The 21,956-nt window shown below is 33.0% G+C and overlaps 1 protein-coding gene across 3 annotated transcripts in view; it reads right to left on the reverse strand.

Annotated features, from left to right (window-relative positions):
• Positions 1-2,975: 2,975 nt before the first annotated feature.
• The window catches only part of LOC106471551 (B-cell linker protein-like), a 26,183-nt gene continuing 7,202 nt past the window's right edge, over positions 2,976-21,956 (reverse strand). For 2 of the 3 annotated variants that reach the window (XM_022400169.1, XM_022400167.1), the window contains exons 2-18: positions 21,237-21,290; positions 20,186-20,247; positions 19,943-20,001; positions 19,226-19,286; positions 17,946-17,986; positions 17,173-17,254; positions 15,694-15,789; positions 13,840-13,963; positions 12,889-12,985; positions 12,209-12,407; positions 10,465-10,487; positions 9,807-9,843; positions 8,522-8,869; positions 7,627-7,725; positions 7,277-7,353; positions 6,319-6,549; positions 2,976-5,516 (exon numbers count right to left, since the gene is read on the reverse strand). In XM_022400169.1, coding sequence (XP_022255877.1) covers positions 5,397-5,516; positions 6,319-6,549; positions 7,277-7,353; positions 7,627-7,725; positions 8,522-8,869; positions 9,807-9,843; positions 10,465-10,487; positions 12,209-12,407; positions 12,889-12,985; positions 13,840-13,963; positions 15,694-15,789; positions 17,173-17,254; positions 17,946-17,986; positions 19,226-19,286; positions 19,943-20,001; positions 20,186-20,247; positions 21,237-21,290 — 1,810 coding nt within the window. In that variant the 3' untranslated portion in view covers positions 2,976-5,396. The remainder of the gene's footprint in view (positions 5,517-6,318; positions 6,550-7,276; positions 7,354-7,626; positions 7,726-8,521; positions 8,870-9,806; positions 9,844-10,464; positions 10,488-12,208; positions 12,408-12,888; positions 12,986-13,839; positions 13,964-15,693; positions 15,790-17,172; positions 17,255-17,945; positions 17,987-19,225; positions 19,287-19,942; positions 20,002-20,185; positions 20,248-21,236; positions 21,291-21,956) is intronic. The other variant, XM_022400168.1, reaches the window with a different exon arrangement.

A 21,956-nucleotide genomic window follows, 5' to 3' on the forward strand; every position in this document is an offset into this window, starting at 1 on the left:
AACAACTTTGACTTTTGTAATGCCTTTCACACCTCCAACCCTTCAAACACGATTAACCAAAAAAAGCAACCTTAATCGTATATTATGTAAATAATAAGCATTTTTTTAAATATGCAAGTTCTAAACAAGCAGTATGATTGTAAAATGTTATTTATTTTTTTTAAGTTTTGTGCTTTATTATATATTTGTTACCAAGTTGTTTGTTGGATATACTGAATGAGTCACATCAGTGAAAAATTTTTTCCCCTTGATATTTCACTAAAGCATGTTACAATTGTTTTTTTTCTCAAGACAATAAAAGTATTTATGTGTCTTTTCATTTTGTATAAATTTTCAAAAATCATTTATTTAAACAAATATCGCTGCTGGCAAACTCTATAGCAGGGTGGACATGGTGAAGTGGTTAGTGCAAAACAGCATATGGAAAGGACCAAGGTTTGAGCCGCGATATATGAATATATTCCACACTTTCAGCTGTGAGGACAATACAACTGTCGGAACCTATTCCTCTATTCGGTCAAGAGGAGATGCTGATTGGTTGGCATATTTAGATGAAGTTGACATAATTATCTAGTTGATTGATAAAGGTTTCACTTGTTGCCCATGTCAGGCTTGGCTACAGTTGGGTCAACACAAACCCAAGCTTCCAGAATCAAGAAACATGTACAAAACAGCCCTTTCAATGATTGTAGAATTTATAACCATCTAACCAAAGACTAGAAAAAAGCCACACATTGAACATTTTAAAATAATAGACTCAGTTAAAGGTGAAAAAAAACCTGTTTATTCAAAAAATTAAACCAAATCTAAACATCTCAAACTATGACCAAATTATTAGGCCTGAGACAGAGGGGAAAAAAAAAGAGTGAAACTGTGACTGGTTAGCAGCTCCAAGTTAGCGACAACTATAACTAAACCATAAGGTTCTCCGACTTGGCTATTTAGGGTTGTGTATCACATGTACTATTCACATTGAACATTCCAGAAGAAGAAATTTCTTTCCCATTAACCTTAGAATTACACGTGGACCATTTTGACTTTTTAAATACATTTTGCTAAACTATTTGTCCTCATTGGTTCCAAGGCCTTTAATAACCGTGACTCAAATAACTACTGATTACATCAGGAGGCTGCTATGTATTTTATGTGAAAAATATGTTTTGTTAGTCACATTAATGATGAATAGTATAAAAACAAGTCTGTAAATCGAGGGCTAAAAGAAGCATCGAAGAGTGAAAAAGATTAAGGACACGAATATGAAAAGCCATTTCTCGGAAGATCATTGTTTCCAAAGGGATTTGAAAGATGGCACCGGAAGGTTAATATCTGATGATTATGGGATGACTGTGTTATTTAAATATATTTTTACCTCTGTTTTTACTAATGAAGATTTCAGTAATACTCCTCAACCAGAACAGTTTCTAGATGTGAACAAGATGATCACATTAATTTTGGGGCGAATAAATGGCTATCTGTGCTCTGCCCACCACTGATATCAAAACACGATTTATAGCTGTATAAGTCTGTAGACGTGCCACTGGGGGGCGATAAATGGCAGATAGCTATTAATTCTAATAAATGTAAGGTAATACATGCGATTTTTTTGGGCGGTAACCACTCTGCACGATTGTAAGAGTAAATGTTATTGATGAACAAAACACTTTATTTTAATAAAATATACACTACAACTGATGGACATTTTTAAATTCAGCTTTTATTTTCACTAATACATACATATGACAAGAAATACAATATGGTAGATTTTACATGTCTGTACAGCAGCAAATAAACACGTAGTTTAATTACAAGCTTTCACAAATTTTAACCATTAAAGAAGTTTTATTTTAAAACTAATTTACAAACCATACGGGCAAGAAAAAGTCTGGAAATACTAATAATGTAAAAAAAATATAAAATTTAGTATTTTTATTTTTTTGCAAAATGACACATTAAATACGATGTTTCAGAATTGCCAAAAGTTTGTTTAACGTCAATATCTAAGTCAGCCTGATCACAAAAAGACGAGGAGAAACCATTAAACTTGACATAGAATTCCTCGAGAGATGTAGGCCTAGATGACACTGTTCGAGGGTTTAATTACAGCCACACATATTACCAGTTCTTGCACTTATCCGACAGAATCTGATTAAAAATTAATATGCTATTAAAAATATCACGTGGGACCATTCTTTTTACAGAATGTAGGGTTTGTTGGTAACAAAAATATTTTTCCTTCTTATGTCTTTCACTGAAGGATGATTTTTTTTTTTTAAGGAACAGATGAACGCGCATATATGCAGCTTATTATTTTTGCTAAGCCTAACACTGGCTGATATAAGCTTAAAGCTAAATATCAATATATTGGTTTAATAATGAACATGCGACACACGAATTTGTCAATCGTAGAAACAGGTGGTTATAATTTTAGTTAAAATTCTGAAAAATATTCTAATCGTTCCAAAAAATGAAATAACATTCTTTATATGCTTTCTCTATCTTCAAAATATGGCATGCAGCGCCACCATATAGTTCACTTTGGACTACTAAACAATGGGAACTGTTTAAGATCAAGCAAGATTAACTGACTTCAAATATCCATGAATAAGATTAAATAATCACCTAATCTAATTAAAATGTAATAGTTCGATGAGGGTTAGCTAATTTTATCATTAAATAAACATTTTAAATAATTTTCGAACGAACAGCTGATTACTATAGTTTGTTTGATTGTTTTGAATTTCGCGTAAAGCTACACGAGGGCCATCTGCGCTAGCCGTCCCTGATTTAGCAGTGAAAGACTAGAGGGAAGGCAGCTAGTCATCACCACCCACTGCCAACTCTTGGGCTACTCTTTTACCAACGAATAGTGGGATTGACCGTCACATTATAACGCCCCCACGGCTGAAAAGGGGCGAGCATGTTTGGTGGGACGGGGATTCGAACGCGCGAGTCGAGTGCCCTAACTACCTGGCAGTTTGTTTGAAGTTAAGCACAAAGCTACACAATGGGCTTTCTGTGCTCTGCCCACCACGGGTATCAAAACCCGGATTCTAGCGTTGTAAGTTCGCAGACATACCGCTGTGCCACTTGGGGGGGCAGGTTATTATACAAACGTCTTCAAGGCACATTGGAGCATCAGAGCAAAAAATTATCTTTTATAAAATGTTTTAATGTTATTTTTCAGTAAAAGCTAATTGAACACGTGATGACCAATCACATGACATTTAAGGAGAAAATGTGTTATACAAAAATCGTGTTTTGTATTCTCTTAAAAAACAACTTGCAAAAACGATAGTCAGCTTGGAGATTACACAGAATGTCTTAAATGTTAGTATTGTATTAATAATCACTAATGGGCGTCCGCAGGGGGGGGGACAAGAGGAGGCACTTGCTCCCTCTTGGAAACACAATTCTTTCTTTATTCATTCAGCATATGTATTTGAATTGTTTATTCAATTCACAATTTGAAACTACACCCCCCCACCCCCCGGATAAATTTCTGCGGACGCCCACGTGACCAATACCTTAAGAGCTTTTTATCACCATTAAGACTGCCGTAGTAATGTTTAGGTCAAGTAAAAATAGTACCGGAATTAGCATCTGTGAGGCTCCTATCTGCCAGAAAATATGTTCTTTACCGCCATTTTAACCTTTAAAACGTTTTATTCAATTGTCACAAACTTTAGTAGTAAATGAGAAACATGTATTTATATCAAAATATTTCTTTTCTTCACGATTTTAAGTTAAAACATCAATAATCAATCATTCTTTTGAATGAACACGTTCACAAACACTCGGTTTAATTTACAAACCAGTTTTCGACGTTGATTAGAGTAGTAGTGTCAACCTCACGAAGTAAATCGTGAAGAAAAAAAATTCGTATGGATGCGATGAAGACAAAGGTAAACGTTAAAATACTAGCCTAGAGAGTGATTTCGTTTCTAATGACCACAAAGTTGGTTTCTAACTGGGATTTAAGTTAAGACACCATTCCTGCCATTATTTTTACTCGAAGAGATTACTGCTTATGTAGATTAGGGTACGTGTGGTGTACCTGCATGTTCAAAAAGCATTTAATAAGGTGCCACATAAAATTCTCTTTTTTTAAAGAAGTTATCTTTGTAGGTTGTGAGGGACAGAAAACTGGCTGGTTGGATGGCAGATGGTTGTTATAAATGGAGTTCAGTCAAACTAAACTCATGTCACAATAAGATTCACAGTTGAAACAGTATTCATAGACCGTTACCAAGCTACCTAACTCGTATACTACAGGAGTTTACAGGAAACCCACAGATACCAGTAAATACCTGGAATATACATCAAACACTGGAAAGAATGGTTCCATACCCCGCCTAGTTTCAAGAATGAACAATATTTGTAATATTGAAGACAAACATATTGGTACAACACACTCATTGAAATAGATATCCAGGATGCTTCATAAAGAAGAAGCGAATGAAATTAAACTCCAAGAATAAGCAGGAAGAACATTACAGCCCTAGGTCAAAGGTCTCTCTGTAAAGATATGGAGTGTCTGTAAACATCAAGAAGTCAGAAAAGTATGCAGAAGCCACAACACAATACCATCACAAGACTAAACTTCTTAAAGACTTATTGGCGATCATAAACACCACTTACAACATCCTTTGTGAATTTGAACTTTTAACACACTGGATAAACAAAGAACAACAAAGTTGGACATAAAAGACTCAGTAATATACACAGCTATCTGTAATAGTCCATTATACCGGAGAAAACAACCATATGATAAATTAGAATAACACTAAAATAATTGGATATAAACCACACGCACAAGAAAAGGAATGATAAAAGAACAATGCTACATCCATATAACTCAGCCTCTCTATCAAGAAGAACCACGATTGAATCATTTTTCAGGACTTTCCTGAAGATAGCACCTGTATTGTACAATACAAACTAGTTAATAATTAAACTTAAGTGATCACATGGGCTTCTCACCATGACAACAATGCATAGATTGTGTTGGCTGCGTCTGCCTGTCTGTATAGTACCTAAGCTGTAGTCATCTAATAAAATTCATTAGATTAATCTCTTTTTTCAAACAGATTTAAGGAACTCTAAGAAGAAAATATTAATTCCTCGTTAAACAATCTCAAGCCAAGCTTAGAAATAAGATTAATATGGATTGAACCTAACTAGGCTTAGGAGAACTGGATTCGCCTGTAGTTCTCAGTTGGTCGTGGTATGGGATTACTTTCCCAAGTGGAATCTTGGACATTTTTCTTAACCAATTCTCTCTACTTTAGTCTAGTCACACGAGTTAATATTTTCTCTCATAAATAAACTATTAATGTTCTGAAACACTGACTCTTCTTTGCAGGAGAGCTAGATGGTGGTATCTCGGAGTTAAGAAACTAATACGATTTTGATAAGGTGGTATTGAGGCAGGTTTTCCCAGCAGGTTCTCCTTTGGTGGTTAGAAGAATAGGTTCCTTTTGGTGGAAACCAATCAACTCAGCTACAGTTGAGAAAGTCTGAAAAATTATTAATTACTGTTTTCTTCTCAAAATTGTACTTACAATGAAATTATCTTAATTTAAGGACAGATTTTTCATTAAACTTTACAATTTCAATATTTAATTTTTTTATTGAAGTATATTTATCACCCAACAGAAAATAAATAAAGCATTTTTTTTTTAATTTTGAGAAAAAATATTGATAGAGAAACCTTTTTGCAGAACTAAACACATTGACTTTAACCCTCAGCTTGTGAATCAAAATTTTTTTTTTTCATATGGAGATTCTGTTCATCATTGGCCCTTTATTAGTTGGTAAGACATTAAGATTTGATATAATAGAAAAAAAAACAGCTGGAAACTAAACTATAAAAATTAAAGAGTAACTCTTTAATCTGAAACCTAACAGTAGACTAACTGTAAAAAAACTGTGTACACTGTTTTCTTATTTCAGTACACTGGGTACATCATTTTCATATTTCAGTAAACTGTGTGCACTGTTTTCTTATTTCAGTAAACTGTGTACACTGTTTTCTTATTTCAGTAAACCGTGTACACTGTTTTCTTATTTCAGTAAACTGGTACACTGTTTTCTTATTTCAGTAAACTGTGTACACTGTTTTCTTATTGCAGTAAACTGTGTACACTGTTTTCTTATTGCAGTAAACTGTGTACACTGTTTTCTTATTGCAGTAAACTGTTATTTGCTATTTATAAATTATTGTTATTCAATTGACCTTGTCTTGTACTTTCTAAAGTTATAATTAGTTAACTGAAACATCTTATAGGAGAATGGACGTGTCACAAAGCTCGTTAATACCTTTTCCCTGGTTTTTTCTTTTCCTAAAGCATATAAACCATCTTGACGTTCTCTCAAGTTTAAGTGAAATACACGACCAGTGTAGAGTATGGTCAATGTGTAAGGGTTAGCTTGTCCAGCTCGGCGGCTTGGTCTGACGAGATAGAAGCCATCACCTCCTTGTTTCTGTAGCAACTTTTCTGCTTTGTCTCTCTCTATATCATGATACCATGGATACAGAAGTAATGGGTCCTATAATTGGATGGTTAAAATAAACAAGTTTATATAACAACAACAGCGGATTTTGTAGTTAGTAAAAAAATCAAAACCGTACCTATTTCTAATAACTTCATTAAAAGATACTTTATGCAAGGATTAAAATAGTAAAAAAGTCTGCATTCAAACAAAGAAAAATTCCCCATCACTATCCACTGTTTAACAATCTCAATCATCTAGGTACAGCTTGACTAATGAGAGCAGACAGATTTTTGAAACTGTAGTTCTGAGCTGCGAATCGCATCAACTTTATAACCTACTCTAAGCTATTATGTATTTAACCTAATTTGTGTTGTTTTTTAAGGTACAGCTTGACTAATGAGAGCAGACAGTTTTCGTAACTGTAGTTCTGAGCTGAGAATTGCATCGACTTTATAACCTACTCTAAGCTATTATGTACTTAACCTAATTTGTGTTGTTTTTTTAATTCTGTTCACTATTATTCTCTTGAATTAATGTATATATCCACATAGGATTGTCAACTGTCTGTAAGTATACGTATACAGCCATTAAAATGTTACAATTTAACAATGTTCGTAGATCCTATAAATAGCAAAAAGTTGTCTTAACGATGTTAGTAAAAAAATACAGTATCGGTGAAAAAAAGGCCACTGTCTACGTGTGTATACGTAGGGTTAGTAACCCCGATACTCTCCCCCTCCCGCCCCACAGAGTTATACAAGAAAAACATTGATAATCAAACCTGATCCTTTCTTGAATCCTGGTAGGGCTGGGGTACTGTGGGAACCGGAGGGAGTGGTCTGCTAGCAGCATTTGTTCCTGTACAATACATAAAAAAATTGGTCCCTTTCATAAAGAATATCACTGAGTCAAAAAAAGTGCCATTATTTTAGTAACTGCTGTAACGTTTTTAAGTTATTCTCTTCAGTGATTTGTCAGCATTTTTGGTTTCCAAAGATTACAAGAATCATCTTTGTTTGTTATTAGGCTACAGTTTTTATTTCTACTGTTGCTGTAATATAGTAAACTAATTCTGAAACTTCGACAAGCTTGTTTCATTTATATTTTTAACTATAAAAATTAAAGTCATACCTGTCTCTTCCATGAAGAATTGTGCATTATATTTTGGAAATGATACAGATGTTACTGTTTTTACAGGGAGCTGAGGTCCTTGAACACTTGAGATGAATTCTGAAGAATCATTAGGAAAGAATAATAATAACTAAACAAGTTGAATCCTGCTTTAAACAAATCAAGTAATTTCTATGATTACAAAAGAAAAAGTGTAATATTTTTGGAAGAGAGATGAAAGTAAAAATATAGAAACAAAGTAAGCTTTAGAATTTCCACAGGAGAACAAGCTGAGATAATCCATAATTTTATTTCCATCAAGGCGATATTTTTTAACCATTATCGCAGTATCATCTGTGAGAGAATACTGAGCGAGTAGAATCTCTCACAAGACTTGTTTGGCTGCCAGTAACTTTCTTGAAAAAAAAAAAAACTTTCTGCAGCCCACACGCTGTGTACAAGCTAGATGGCTACCATAGGAAATTTTGATTGAAAATTCTAAGGTGATGGGAAGTTTCAGAAAAAAATATTGCCCTGATTTTCATTACCACAGGAAAGAAAAGATACTGAGTAAAGAGTTATACTTGGAAGAAAACAAGTCCATGTTTAGCTTCTCTCACGTTACATTAATGGTGTCCATGTTTATTTAGCTTTTAGTAGTTATGAACAGAAACCATTAATTGTTCCAATATTCGGAAGAAAAGGCTATAGAAGGAGACTATTCATAATGTTTTCTCTATAATGAAAGGCTTAGTTCCCACTGTTGTGAAATTCACCCTAATTTTTGGACACATTACATATAGTAATAGATATTCTTTGTGGAATTGTATCTCATCTTTTCCTATTTTTTTAGAATACTTATTATTTTATAAAGTACTTTAATGAACAAAAATTAATTTTTTTTTCGTGATTTTACCAGTTTTTTCTGGAGTTGCTGCTCGAGATGAGTAACTGCCTGTTGTGGATGTAGAATCACCACTGCTGCTGCTGCTTTGATCTCGTGAGGTTTTGCGGAGGCTACGATTGGTTAGAACAGATGAGAGAAGTCCACTTATTGTTCCAGTCACAGATGTTTGTGACTGTTCTTCGCTTGACTTAAGACTGTCCTTACCTCTCGGTAGCTTCGGTCTATCGAGATCAACATGGGGATCTGAAATATTGTGCGAGATTTGGATATCTTGATATTTCTTCACTTTATCTGGTAGAGGTGGTCTATCTGACGAAGATGAGGCAAGTGATGACGAAGATCCTGACCATCTGTTTTCTAGAGACAATATACCAAGTTTATTTTATAAATAATATTGGCATTTTCCACCAAAGAAACATGAAATAATCAAGTTAGAAAAAAAAAATACAGTAGATGCAACTTTATCGTATTTAATGACTTACGCACTTTTTTAGAAAATAAACAACTGATTTATGGTACGAAAAAATACCAGAATTAAACAGTTATATACTTCTGAAGAAAACAGAGCTCTTCATAAGTTTAATAAACTAAGGACTGGTCAGTAAGAAGTACAAAATTGAATACTTGGCTCCATCTGTGTTAATTTTCAGTATTGGTACTCCTTCAACAAAATTTCAGCAAAATAAAAGAAAGTACGATTATTCATTGATTAATAATAAATAAAAGTTATTTATTATTTAGAAACTGTAATACTTAATATCCTTCACTGGGTTTGCATCCATCTAAGAATAAACTTTCTTAGTTAGGCAATACATAAAATAATCTAATGATACCAGAAAGTTATTAAAAACATCACTTAAGTTTACCCAAGATATCTGCATTTAGGTGACGATCGATAAAAGTTTGTAAGTTTTGATAAAGAGATGATTTAATTCTAGCCTTAGTTTTCATCACAGAGCTGTTATGTGCAGCAAGTCCTTGTGGGCTTTGTAGGTAACCCATAGAGAAGTGTGATATTCTAGGTTTTAAAATTAAGTAATAGTTTTTATTGTTCATCAGAAACAAATTCTTTTATTACGAACGTGTACCAGTGGAAAATGTCATTCAATAAGAAAAATATTTGTTAAAGAAATGTCTTAAAAATTACATTAATTATATACTGACATACGGTGAGTGTTGATTTGTGATCTTAGACTTAATTAAGTAAGGAAATGGATTTTCATGTATCTCACGGAAAAAATCTAGGTAAGGGTACATTTCACTTTTGACTGAAAATACGTTATTCAATGCATACCTTCTACTACCACTACTTCATAATTTTCTTCTTCACCCTAAAAAACAAAGGAAATTAAAGTAACATTAAAATGGGAAGAAACAAAATGACAGTTGCACAAGTTTGTTATATATATATATATATATCTTACAAAAACCTACAATTAATATTCACAATAATACAATTATAGATTAAATAAATACACATGACCAAATGATTATTCTAAAGTAACATAGTGATGACTAAAAGAAACTGAATACTCATCTTGAGAGGATAATGAAACATAATTAGGATTAATTAAAACTTCAACAAGAAAGACTTGTGAACAATCAAGTGGGTGAAAAAGTAACAGTTTGTTTGTTTTGAATTTTGCGAAAAGCTACACGAGGGCTATCTGCACTAGCCGTCCCTAATTTAGCAGTGAAAGACTAGAGGGAAGGCAGCTAGTCATCACCACCCACTGCCAACTCTTGGGTTACGCTTTTACCAACGAATAGTGGGATTGACCGTCACATTATAATGCCCCCACGGCTGAAAGGGTGAGCATGTTTGGTGGGACGGGGATTCGAACCCGCGACCCACGGATTGCGAGTCGAGCTCCCTAAACACCCGGGCCCGATAGTTAAGTGATCCCCACATGCAACAATAATTTGTTCAAACACCAAATAAAAAACCTTACCTTCTCAATTGTTTCATAGGTATCTGTAAAAAAGAAAAATAAACTTATAATTTGTTTCAGAGATTTTCACATGATAATACTATGTTCTAATCTAATGCCATGTAATGGGGAAACATTAGTGAGATAGAGACATCTTTCACCTCTTTCCTTGCACGCGGTGATAACTTCCCGAATTTCTCTTCTACCCGCTGCTATCGTGGGCTAAATATATGTGACTGTAACCTAACCAGTTTTTACAGTTTTATTTTCAACATAAATAGCGATTCCCATTAACTACTGTTGGTAATCCACAGAAAGTAGTTTTTAAAATTAAACATAAGATCGTTTAAAATACACAATAAAATTTTATTTCGCCGACTGCTAAAATGAAAAGATTCTACATGTTTTAGTAGCTTTGCGCTACCATCACCAGGAGTAAAAACCTACATGACAAGTTGGTTAGTTTTATAGAGTGTGGTATGTAAATTATCAGTTTTAATTATACTTCTTATGTAAACTATTCATACCACCCTCACATATTACAAGGAGTTAAACCTTTTCTGTATAAAACTACCCACTTGTCATGTAGGTCTTCACTCCTGATGATGGTAGCGCAGATATATCGAAACATGTATAGTTTTTTGTATAAACTTAACCACTTGTCAAGTAGGTTTTCACTCCTGATGATGGTAGCGCAGATATATCGAAACATGTATAGTTTTTTGTATAAACTTAACCACTTGTCAAGTAGGTTTTCACTCCTGATGATGGTAGCTCAGATATACCGAAACATGTATAATTTTTGTATAAACCTACCCACTTGTCATGTATGTTTTTACTCCTGATGATGGTAGCTCAGATATACCAAAACATGTATAGTTTTTGTATAAAACTACCCACTTGTCATGTAGGTTTTTACTCTTTTTTACTCCTAATGATGGTAGCGCAGATATACCAAAACATGTATAGTTTTTGTATAAAACTACCCACTTGTCACGTTGGTTTTTACTTTTTTTACTCCTGATGATGGTAGCTCAGATATACCGAAACATGTATAGTTTTTGTATAAAACTACCTACTTGTCATGTAGGTTTTTACTCTTTTTACTCCTGATGATGGTAGCGCAGATATACCAAAACATGTATAGTCTTTGAATTTTGGCTCTTGGTTAAATTTTATTGTGCATTTGAAACATTAAACATTGATCTTATTTCTGTTTTAAAACTTATAGCACAAGTTGCAGTAATTCAAACATAATAAAGAATGTCTGTAAAATAGATACGAAACTAAAGTTATGAAATTCATTCATTCTTCGCATACTTATAATGTCTAAAAATATTTCTAAGAACCAAACTTGAAAGCAACAAATGACAACTGATGTTGGAACAATAATATAAAAGTACTTGTACTGGTATTGAATTAAAACTTGAAATTAATTATGCTGAAGATTATAATGAAACAAATTAATTTAGCTAATTAACATCTATCAGCACATTTGTAAGGGTGTGGGAACTAGAGGTGCTGAGAGTGCAGTAGCACCCCACTAAAATTACTAAATATAGAAGCTAAGAACGTTCTTTTTGTACAAAAATTGTAAGATAGCTAATTCTATTTTTATTTCATTATGGTAATGTTTATTTGTTATTCCTTCTTTATTTTAGTTTAGATATGAATTTTTAATTACATTTAGTTTCATTTTTGACTTCTGTGGTTGTCATAGTTTAATAAGTTCGTTTTTTGTGTTTTAGTATGTTACATCTCTTACCTCCTTGGATTTCGTTATCTTCAGTTACACCAGGAACTGGAGAGAGAAGAGTAATGGAGGACTGAGATGTGGCCACCACTGCTTCAACTTGGCCAGGATGTGTGCCCAATACTGTAATAATGGTTGGAGGATTATTCCCACAGATTGGGATTTCATAATCTTCCTGCACTTCATCTTCCAGAGGTGACAGTAGCGGAGGCTAAGAATAAAAAAAATATGGAACTTGCCAGCTTTATTAATCATCAATCAGTTCTTCAAAATTTTTAAATTTAAATGTGATGATCCTTTAAAAGTTTAGGCTTAAAGGTTCATGCAACTTGTGTCGTGAACACTTTCAAAGAAAGGTACAAGTAACAAAACAAAATCAAAAACATAACTTAGAATTCTTTACTAAATAGTCGGACTGACTGACATGCTTATAATGCTCTTTTTTTGTGTGTTCAGTGACATATTTGTGGCTTGAGCCTTGGACCTTTTGTTCTGCAGCTTGGCATGCTAATCCTAGACCAGCCTGACCCATGTCATTTATCGTTTTCCATTTAGTAACTGGAGGTAATGTGTTAAAATTTAAATTCTACTTCTATTGTCTATTAATCATTTTCCAAGATGGAGTCAATCATATCTAGGTTAGATATTTATTATAACACGGTAAACTATACAGAAATGGAAAGTTTACTCACATCACAGAAGGGTAGAGGGGGTGGAGGAGGTTCACTGGGTGGCCTTTGGTATGGTGGAGGTCCTCTACTCAGTACTGATTTCAGGTTTTGGTTCTTTCTGTAAATGGGATTGCAAACACCTTAATAAAAGTTATTAAAGACATACACATTATGCAATTACATTCAGGACACAAAGAAATTTCTTGTTTATTAAAGTTTGTTTTCTCGAAAAATATAGAGGAAATTGTGGTTTCGTAAACCAAACTAATATTTCAAACCTTTTCTAGTTGATGAGACTCCATAATGACAGAATTGATGAAAACAAAGACAATTGTACATTTCACATTTATTAGAACATGATGATCCCTTTCCTGGCAAAACTATGGTTCTCTTTTTTTTCCCTCATTTACAAACTATAGAGTAAAATATATGTGTATATATAAATAATTTATAAACATGAATTTCTATTCCTATCTGTAAAAGTTTGATAAAGAAATCCACGACTTTGTGTGTGTGTGATGTAAAGATTTTACTATGTAGGATCTAATAATGCTAATAATAAAGACTGAATTATATATATAAAAAGATGATACAAATTTGTTATGTTTTGCCGATCGTTATTGGATTATAATTGTAATATTGTGGATATGATATTTAAAATGTTGCGACAATATTTTTCGTTAGAAGTATAGGGTGACAATGAAAATAAGGTTTTTTACAGGTTTCATCAAGAGGCCCGTGTATATCAAATGATGACATGGTATCTACAATATTATTTCAAAACTCCAAAGCAAATTAAACTTATTTACTAAGAAATTTAAACAAATTAAAAAACACTACAATTCAAACAAGAATTGTGAAAATATAAAATTATCACAGCATTAAGTTAACCTATAATAACTTTCAACAAATTCAACATAAACTTTGCTGTCAGTAATAGAATGTAAATTAAATCACTCAAGTAGAACTTACAATGACGATTTTGAGTTGAAAGGTTTAGGACTGACTGGTGTTTCCGGAGGCCTTGGTATCTTCCGCTTTGACGATGGAGTTGGAGCGTGTTCTTCACTGACTGATGATGATGACGATGATGCTTCTTGTAACAGGAAAAATAATTTAGGAAAGAGTGAAAGAATAACTCAGGATTTTCGGAGATAGAAAGAAGAAAATTTACTTCAGGTATTATTATTATTATCAACACATCTCTCACTAAAAGAAATAGTGCCTCACATTTTTAGATAATAAGAAAAAGGAGCAAGTTTCTTTTAGATATTAATTATATTTCATTGAGTTAAAGAGGATTCATCTTACCAAAATGCAAAAATTACTGACCCTTACATGTAAAACACGTGAACTTGGCCTTTAGATAACCTCAAGCACAATTTATATAACACACTTGGTGACCTAATGCCACTTCATTGCTCAATTGCTGATCAAAGTAACAGTTTTTTGGTATATTTTATTCTTTAGAAGGTTATGTTACAGACCCGACTGGTTGGGTGTAACCTTCGTAACAGTTATTTGGTATATTTTGTTCTTTAAAAGGTTATGTGACAGACCCGACTGGTTGGTTGTAAACTTCGTGTCAATTATTTGGTATATTTTGTTCTTTAGAAGGTTATGTGACAGACCCGACTGGTTGGGTGTAAACTTCGTGTCAATTATTTGGTATATTTTGTTCTTTAGAAGGCTATGTGACAGACCCGACTGGTTGGGTGTAAACTTCATGTTAATTATTTGGTATATTTTGTTCTTTTGAAGGTTATGTGACAGACCAGACTGGTTGGTTGTAAACTTCATGGCAGTTATTTGGTATATTTTGTTCTTTAGAAGGTTATGTGACAGACACGACTGGTTGGTTGTAAACTTCATGGCAGTTGTTTGGTATATTTTGTTCTTTAGAAGGTTATGTGACAGACACGACTGGTTGGTTGTAAACTTCATGGCAGTTGTTTGGTATATTTTGTTCTTTAGAAGGTTATGTGACAGACACGACTGGTTGGTTGTAAACTTCATGTCAATTATTTGGTATATTTTGTTCTTTAGAAGGTTATGTGACCAGACCCAACTGGTTGGTTGTAAACTTCATGGCAGTTATTTGGTATATTTTGTTCTTTAGAAGGTTATGTGACAGACACGACTGGTTGGTTGTAAACTTCATGGCAGTTGTTTGGTATATTTTGTTCTTTAGAAGGTTGTGTGACAGACACGACTGGTTGTTTGTAAACTTCATGGCAGTTGTTTGGTATATTTTGTTCTTTAGAAGGTTGTGTGACAGACACGACTGGTTGTTTGTAAACTTCATGTCAATTATTTGGTATATTTTGTTCTTTAGAAGGTTATGTGATAGACCAGACTGGTTGGTTGTAAACTTCATGTCAATTATTTGGTATATTTTGTTCTTTAGAAGGTTATGTGACAGACCCGACTAGTTGGTTGTAAACTTCGTGTCAATTATTTGGTATATTTTATTCTTTAGAAGGTTATGTTACAGACCCGACTGGTTGGGTGTAACCTTCGTAACAGTTATTTGGTATATTTTGTTCTTTAAAAGGTTATGTGACAGACCCGACTGGTTGGTTGTAAACTTCATGGCAGTTATTTTGTATATTTTGTTCTTTAAAAGGTTATGTGACAGACACGACTGGTTGGTTGTAAACTTCATGGCAGTTGTTTGGTATATTTTGTTCTTTAGAAGGTTATGTGACAGACCCGACTGGTTAGTTGTAAACTTCATGGCAGTTGTTTGGTATATTTTGTTCTTTAGAAGGTAACTCTTTTTTTATCAATGTAAGTGACAAACCTATATTTAAACTATAAACTTACCTAAATTTACATCAGAGATACTCATCGAAGAAGAACTTTCTTCGTGATCAGATACTTGGCTAAATGGTTCAGAATACCCTGACACATCACTGTCAACTAGTTGTTCAAATCAAACAAATATTTACCTCAAATTACTACCAAGAGAGAAAAAAAATATAGAACAGTTCTCTTAACTCAAATATTGTACTTGTTAGCTAAAGTTTACATTATAAATGACATACGTTTTTTACATATGAAAGGGTGTGACAGATGTCAGCTCAATTACTACAAAAACAGAAGTCTTAGTTGTTTGTAAATTAAAAAAAACACCACTTATAAGTGGAAACAATTGTTTTGTGTGTTTTTCTTATAGCAAAGCCACATCGGGTTATCTGCTGTGTCCACCAAGGGGAATTGAACCCCTGATTTTAGCATTGTAAATCGGGAGACTTACTGCTGTCCCAAGGGAACTCAATAGGTAGGTCCTAACCAGGGAATAAGATGCATATAAGGGACAAGACAAATAAGCATTACAGATCAAACAGTTGTAACTAATAATGAGTGTGTGTGTGTAACAATCTTACCGTCTGATACGCAGGAGATAATTCTTGATAACTAAAAGTTTCTACATTTTATTTGTTGTTAAGCAAAAGCTACACAATGGGCCATCCGTACTGTGCCCATCTCGAGTATAAAAACCCAGTTTTTAGAGTTATAAGCCTTAGTTGAGCCACTGGGGCCCTGTCTATGTCTATAATTGAAAACATCTCTGAAAAATCAAACATTAGGTGTGACATCCAATATCATTAAAATGCACCATTTTCGGTGAAATTTAAGAACTTTTCTTTCAAGGTGGTATGCCCCCGAACTCACAAATATGACTTTACTTTCTCCTCCTATATTAGCAGTCCCCTTTATAGATTTCTGCCTATGTCCCTGTTAGTTAATAATTTGTTTTGATACTAAATACCAAGACATCTGCACTTCATTTTAGAAATATCCTGAAATTCTGACTAGTGTAAACATAGAACAAATGACTTTAACCTTTTATCATCTCCACCCCTATATTTATACATGCTATACATAATATCCACCCATATATTTACACATGCTATACATCATCTCCACTCAAATATTTATACAAGCTATATATAATCTCCACCCCTATATTTATACATATTCCATTATATTCTATTACAGAACAAAACTAACAAAGAAAAACAGTTTTGTCATATTCTATTATAGAACAAAACTAACAAAGAAAAACAGTTTTGTCATATTCTATCATAGAACAAAACTAACAAAGAAAAACAGTTTTGTCATATTCTATTATAGAACAAAACTAACAAAGAAAAACAGTTTTGTCATATTCTATTATAGAACAAAACTAACAAAGAAAAACAGTTTTGTCATATTCTATTATAGAACAAAACTAACAAAGAAAAACAGTTTTGTCATATTCTATTATAGAACAAAACTAACAAAGAAAAACAGTTTTACCTGATATAAGTTTTCTTTCTCTAATATAGTCGACTCCATTGGTGAGTGAAATACTAATTACAGTTTTATTTCCACTTATATCCTGAAAGATCCAGAAGGTTCGTTAGTTTCGTGACACCAACTGCTGTTCAAATATCAGTTTTACAAATCACAAACGATACATTATTTTGCACAAAAGGCTTAATTTTACGTTCTTTTCATTCACTAAAACTACACTAGAAATACCAGATTACAGCCGAGTAGATCGTGAAAAAAAAAATATTTAGTTTATTTCCTATCAACTATGAGATGTCCGTGTATTCTAGTTAATCTAACACTGAAAACCAAGGGATTTCCCTAGACATGATATTTCTGATATTTAATTTTATGGGAACAGCTAACTTCTAGGTAAATCAGTAGTTAATTTGGTACCTGGGGTACAAATCTGCCCCCCCTACTTCCTCACTATGCCACTGTTAGAAACACTATTGACAATAAAATCTATAGTCATCTGGGATACAATACAAACATCTCGAACCTTTGATCACCGATTACTACGAATATTTAAGAATACAAACACAATGTATACCTAAACTTTGGTCATGCTGAAACTTCACTTACCATGGTTACCTAGTCTCAAATGTCACGGACATACAGTATTTGATTGTTATCAACATGCTTGTTTTAGTACTTGTGAAAGATTCCATAAACATGGAAATAATTCCTTACGGTAAGGACAACAAACTAAACAAGAAAACGTATTGATGCTCTAAGAGATGATATTGTTGCCATACCTGCAGTTTAGTTATTGTTGATGGCTCCGAGGTTTCAGATCCTGAAAGTAAAACAAAATTTTATAGATTATATTTTAATATTGAAAATCTGTAACGGAGATAAATCACGAGCATTTAAATCTACACATATACCAATCTGAATTCATCTTACGGTGAAGAAGACGAACTTCAGAAAAGTGCAGTCTTGAGATGTACCGATTCATCAAGAAGTCAAAGTGTGTTCAGCCAAATAAATGTTGATAACGGTGGTTGACAACCTAAACTAATCTAAGGACCACTTACTTGTGGTCCTCAAATACTTCTATGAGGGGAGCAAAACCCCTTTCACAGGTCATAAGTAAAAAATTATACATTTAAATAAAAACGTTGCCCAACATTTTGACTACGACCAGTATGTTGCAAGTCCTCCTTAACCTATTGTTCAACTACTATATATAATTCTCACTTTCTTAAAAGGGTGTGCATGTGTAGGATGGGTGGGTGAAGTGTGGAAAACAACACACAATTCATTCTTTATCTTTGGAAATAAAATAAAAGAGGTTTTTGCATTTATTGGACAGAAGCAGTGGTTTGAAAATCTTTGTTTTACCACTTAATGAATTTTCAAGAAATAATTACTTGACTGGGTAAACTTTTGTAATATATTTTATTTGTTTGTTTTAGCACAAAGCTATGCAATGAGCTACATGCACTCTGTCTGTCTGTCGCAGGAAATCAAACACCGAATTTTAGACTTGCAAGACTGTAGACTCTTTGGAGGACTATGCAACATGGTTAGTTCGACCGAGGAATTGGCAATAATTACCACATTTATCAAGATTGTAACTGAGATCTGTATAATGCTCAATTTTTCATTTTAATTAATAAAAACGCTTGTTAACAGTGGACAAAGCAAATTAAATATCACCAGTGAAAACATTAATGCATTTATTGGAACCATGACTAAATAGAGAAACAATTATGTTTTGTTTGATAATGATCACGGAACACAAAAACACATTTACTATTGTATGAACAAGAAATGATTGAGTGTGTGTATATAAACTCAAATGTTATGATATGGCCCGGCATGGCAAGGTGGTTAGAGCGCTCGACTCGCAACCTGCGGGTTCGAATCCCCGTCACACCGAAACATGCTCACCCGGTGTTTGAACTAGGATGCCAGTCCTACTCTCGGATACGAAACTCAAATGTTCTGTTATGTTATGATAAAAAAAACATTTTCTGTACAGTTCTTTAGTTAGTTGAATAGGATAAGATGTAGACTCAGTTCAATTTACCTGTTGTTGTTAAACTGAACGTTGACATGGTTGGATTATATACAACTTGGTCAGCTACTTCCTAGAGTAAAAAAAAAAAACATTTTTTAGTAACAATGAGAATCTGGTTAAAATTTTAGATGTGAAACATGTAGTATACAAACAAGCTTACAATCTGTTACTGATACATGAGGCTTGAGACTGGGACTGAATTTTATTATAAACCGAGATATAACATTCTGTAACTTAATACCTCTCTCTTCTTGTCACAGTACAAAATAAAACTACACTTAAGAACCAAATAACAACAACTGAATTTTCTCCGACACAGAAACTTTTCCTCATCATATATTTCCAAAAGCATTTCCATTCATGCTATGCCTTCACAAGAAATTTAAAATGGCTGAAAATAATGAAATCTAAAAAATTGGTGCTCGACTTGGTTGGTAATTAAAAAGTTAAGGAAGAAAGATAACTTGTAAAGTATAGGTTTAAAAGTTTGTTATCCGATTTTTTTGAAATGTTATTCCTAAATGGAATAACTAAATATATTATTTATAAGAAAATAGCCAAAGTAAGTACAATCTCATGTTCTTAGATTACGAGTACAGGAAGAAAGTTTTTATATACACTCATTTGAAAATTCTCAAAACTTGGTAGCTATTTACAATAAAGAAATAAAGAAATAACCATTATTATTATATAATTAAAACTAATTAGAATAATCTTTCACCTAACCTCATCATCATCAAAGTCGGTATCCCAGCCATCACTTTCCCACTCGTCTGACGGATCCACTGAAAAACAAGGATATATTATAAAGGACTTATATGCAAGTACTAATTTTTAACAATGCTATTGCATTATACAGTTACATATCATGTGAACTTCTGAATGTTTATGACATGACTGTAGTGATTTTGAAATTCTTTATGGCTGTTTTTTTTTATTTTTGTGAAAATTACACATGCACGTGCTTACCATGAGTGTTATGAAGTCCGGTTTTATTCCTGGTCTCTTGGGTTTTCAAACTACCTGAAAGTCTGGTGGAAAAAAAGTCTGTCATTAAGAAAAATCCCAAAACTTTGAAAAGTCAGAATGTAATTAGTTCTAATTGATGAATATTACTTTGACAAGGCAGAATGATAGAATGTAATTAGTTCTAATTGTTGAATATCACTTTGAGAAGGCAGAATGTTAAAATGTAGTTAGTTTTAATTGTTGAATATCACTTTGAGAAGGCAGAATGTTAGAACATAATTAGTTCTAATTGTTGAATATCACTTTGAGAAGGCAGAATGTTAGAATGTAGTTAGTTTTAATTGTTGAATATCACTTTGAGAAGGCAGAATATAATTAGTTCTAATTGTTGAATATCACTTTGAGAAGGCAGTATGATAGAACATAATTAGTTCTAATTGTTGAATATCACTTTGAGAAGGCAGTATGATAGAACATAATTAGTTCTAATTGTTGAATATCACTTTGAGAAGGCAGTATGATAGAACATAATTAGTTCTAATTGTTGAATATTACTTTGAGAAGGCAGAATGTTAGAACATAATTAGTTCTAATTGTTGAATATTACTTTGAGAAGGCAGAATATCAGAATGTAATTAGTGATAATTATTGAACATCCGTTAACTGTTGCTATTTTTTCAACAGAAAACTAGAATGATTAATTTTTTGCCCCCTTAATATTCAAATTAAGGTTTTCAAACTTAGCTCTGCTGTTCACTTGAGGCATTAAGGGTAATGTAGCAGAAATGACATTTCTCATTTAACTCACTCTTTTAACGTTACTGATCATTAATGAGAAAATTAGACATGAACTCAAACGACAACTTGATGTCAACAACATGAAGCTAAATCCTTCAACGGTAATAGGTTAATCTGTTGTTCCATAAAGACCACGTAGAACAGACCCAACAGAAGAGCCTTATTTCAAATCTAGACAAACTTACAGAAAACTTACCTTATTGCTTCGTAACACTTCATACATCTAAAGTTTTATTAATTAATGCCCATTTACCTTTTGCTACTTGAAGCTTGGTTCTTGCATTCATTCACGCATTTTGAGAGTTGCCTGGAAACGAGATAAGGATACATGAGAGTTCTCACATATACTTAATAGAGTATCAGGAAGGAAACAAACTCAAACTGCAGGAATTTTAAAATAATTTTCATATTAATTGATGTGACTATTGCGCATGTGTGCAGTAAGCTGGGGTGAAGAAATAAAGAGCGAGTTGTAAATTATCTTATATATATTGGTCCACCACTCTGGAGTACTGGTACTGTCCAGGGGATACCACTTTCTCTCTTTTCTTGTCTCTCATTCTGGTATTTTATCTTTTAAGCATCAGGAGGGTCTATACAACTATGTTGTAAGGAATCATTAATCTGACTCATACCAAGTAAGAACACACATCGTATTTTATCCTAACCTAAACACATCATATTTTATCCTAACCTAAACACTTCATATTTTATCCTTACCTAAACACATCATATTTTATCTTTACCTAAGCACATCATATTTTATCTTTACCTAAACACATCATATTTTATCCTTACCTAAACACATCATATTTTATCTTTACCTAAACACATCATATTTTATCCTTACCTAAACACATCATATTTTATCCTTACCTAAACACTTCATATTTTATCCTAACCTAAACACATCATATTTTATCCTAACCTAAACACATCATATTTTATCCTAACCTAAACACATCATATTTTA

This window comes from Limulus polyphemus, unplaced genomic scaffold (assembly GCF_000517525.1).
Source record: "Limulus polyphemus unplaced genomic scaffold, Limulus_polyphemus-2.1.2 Scaffold4695, whole genome shotgun sequence".
Taxonomy (NCBI): domain Eukaryota; kingdom Metazoa; phylum Arthropoda; class Merostomata; order Xiphosura; family Limulidae; genus Limulus; species Limulus polyphemus.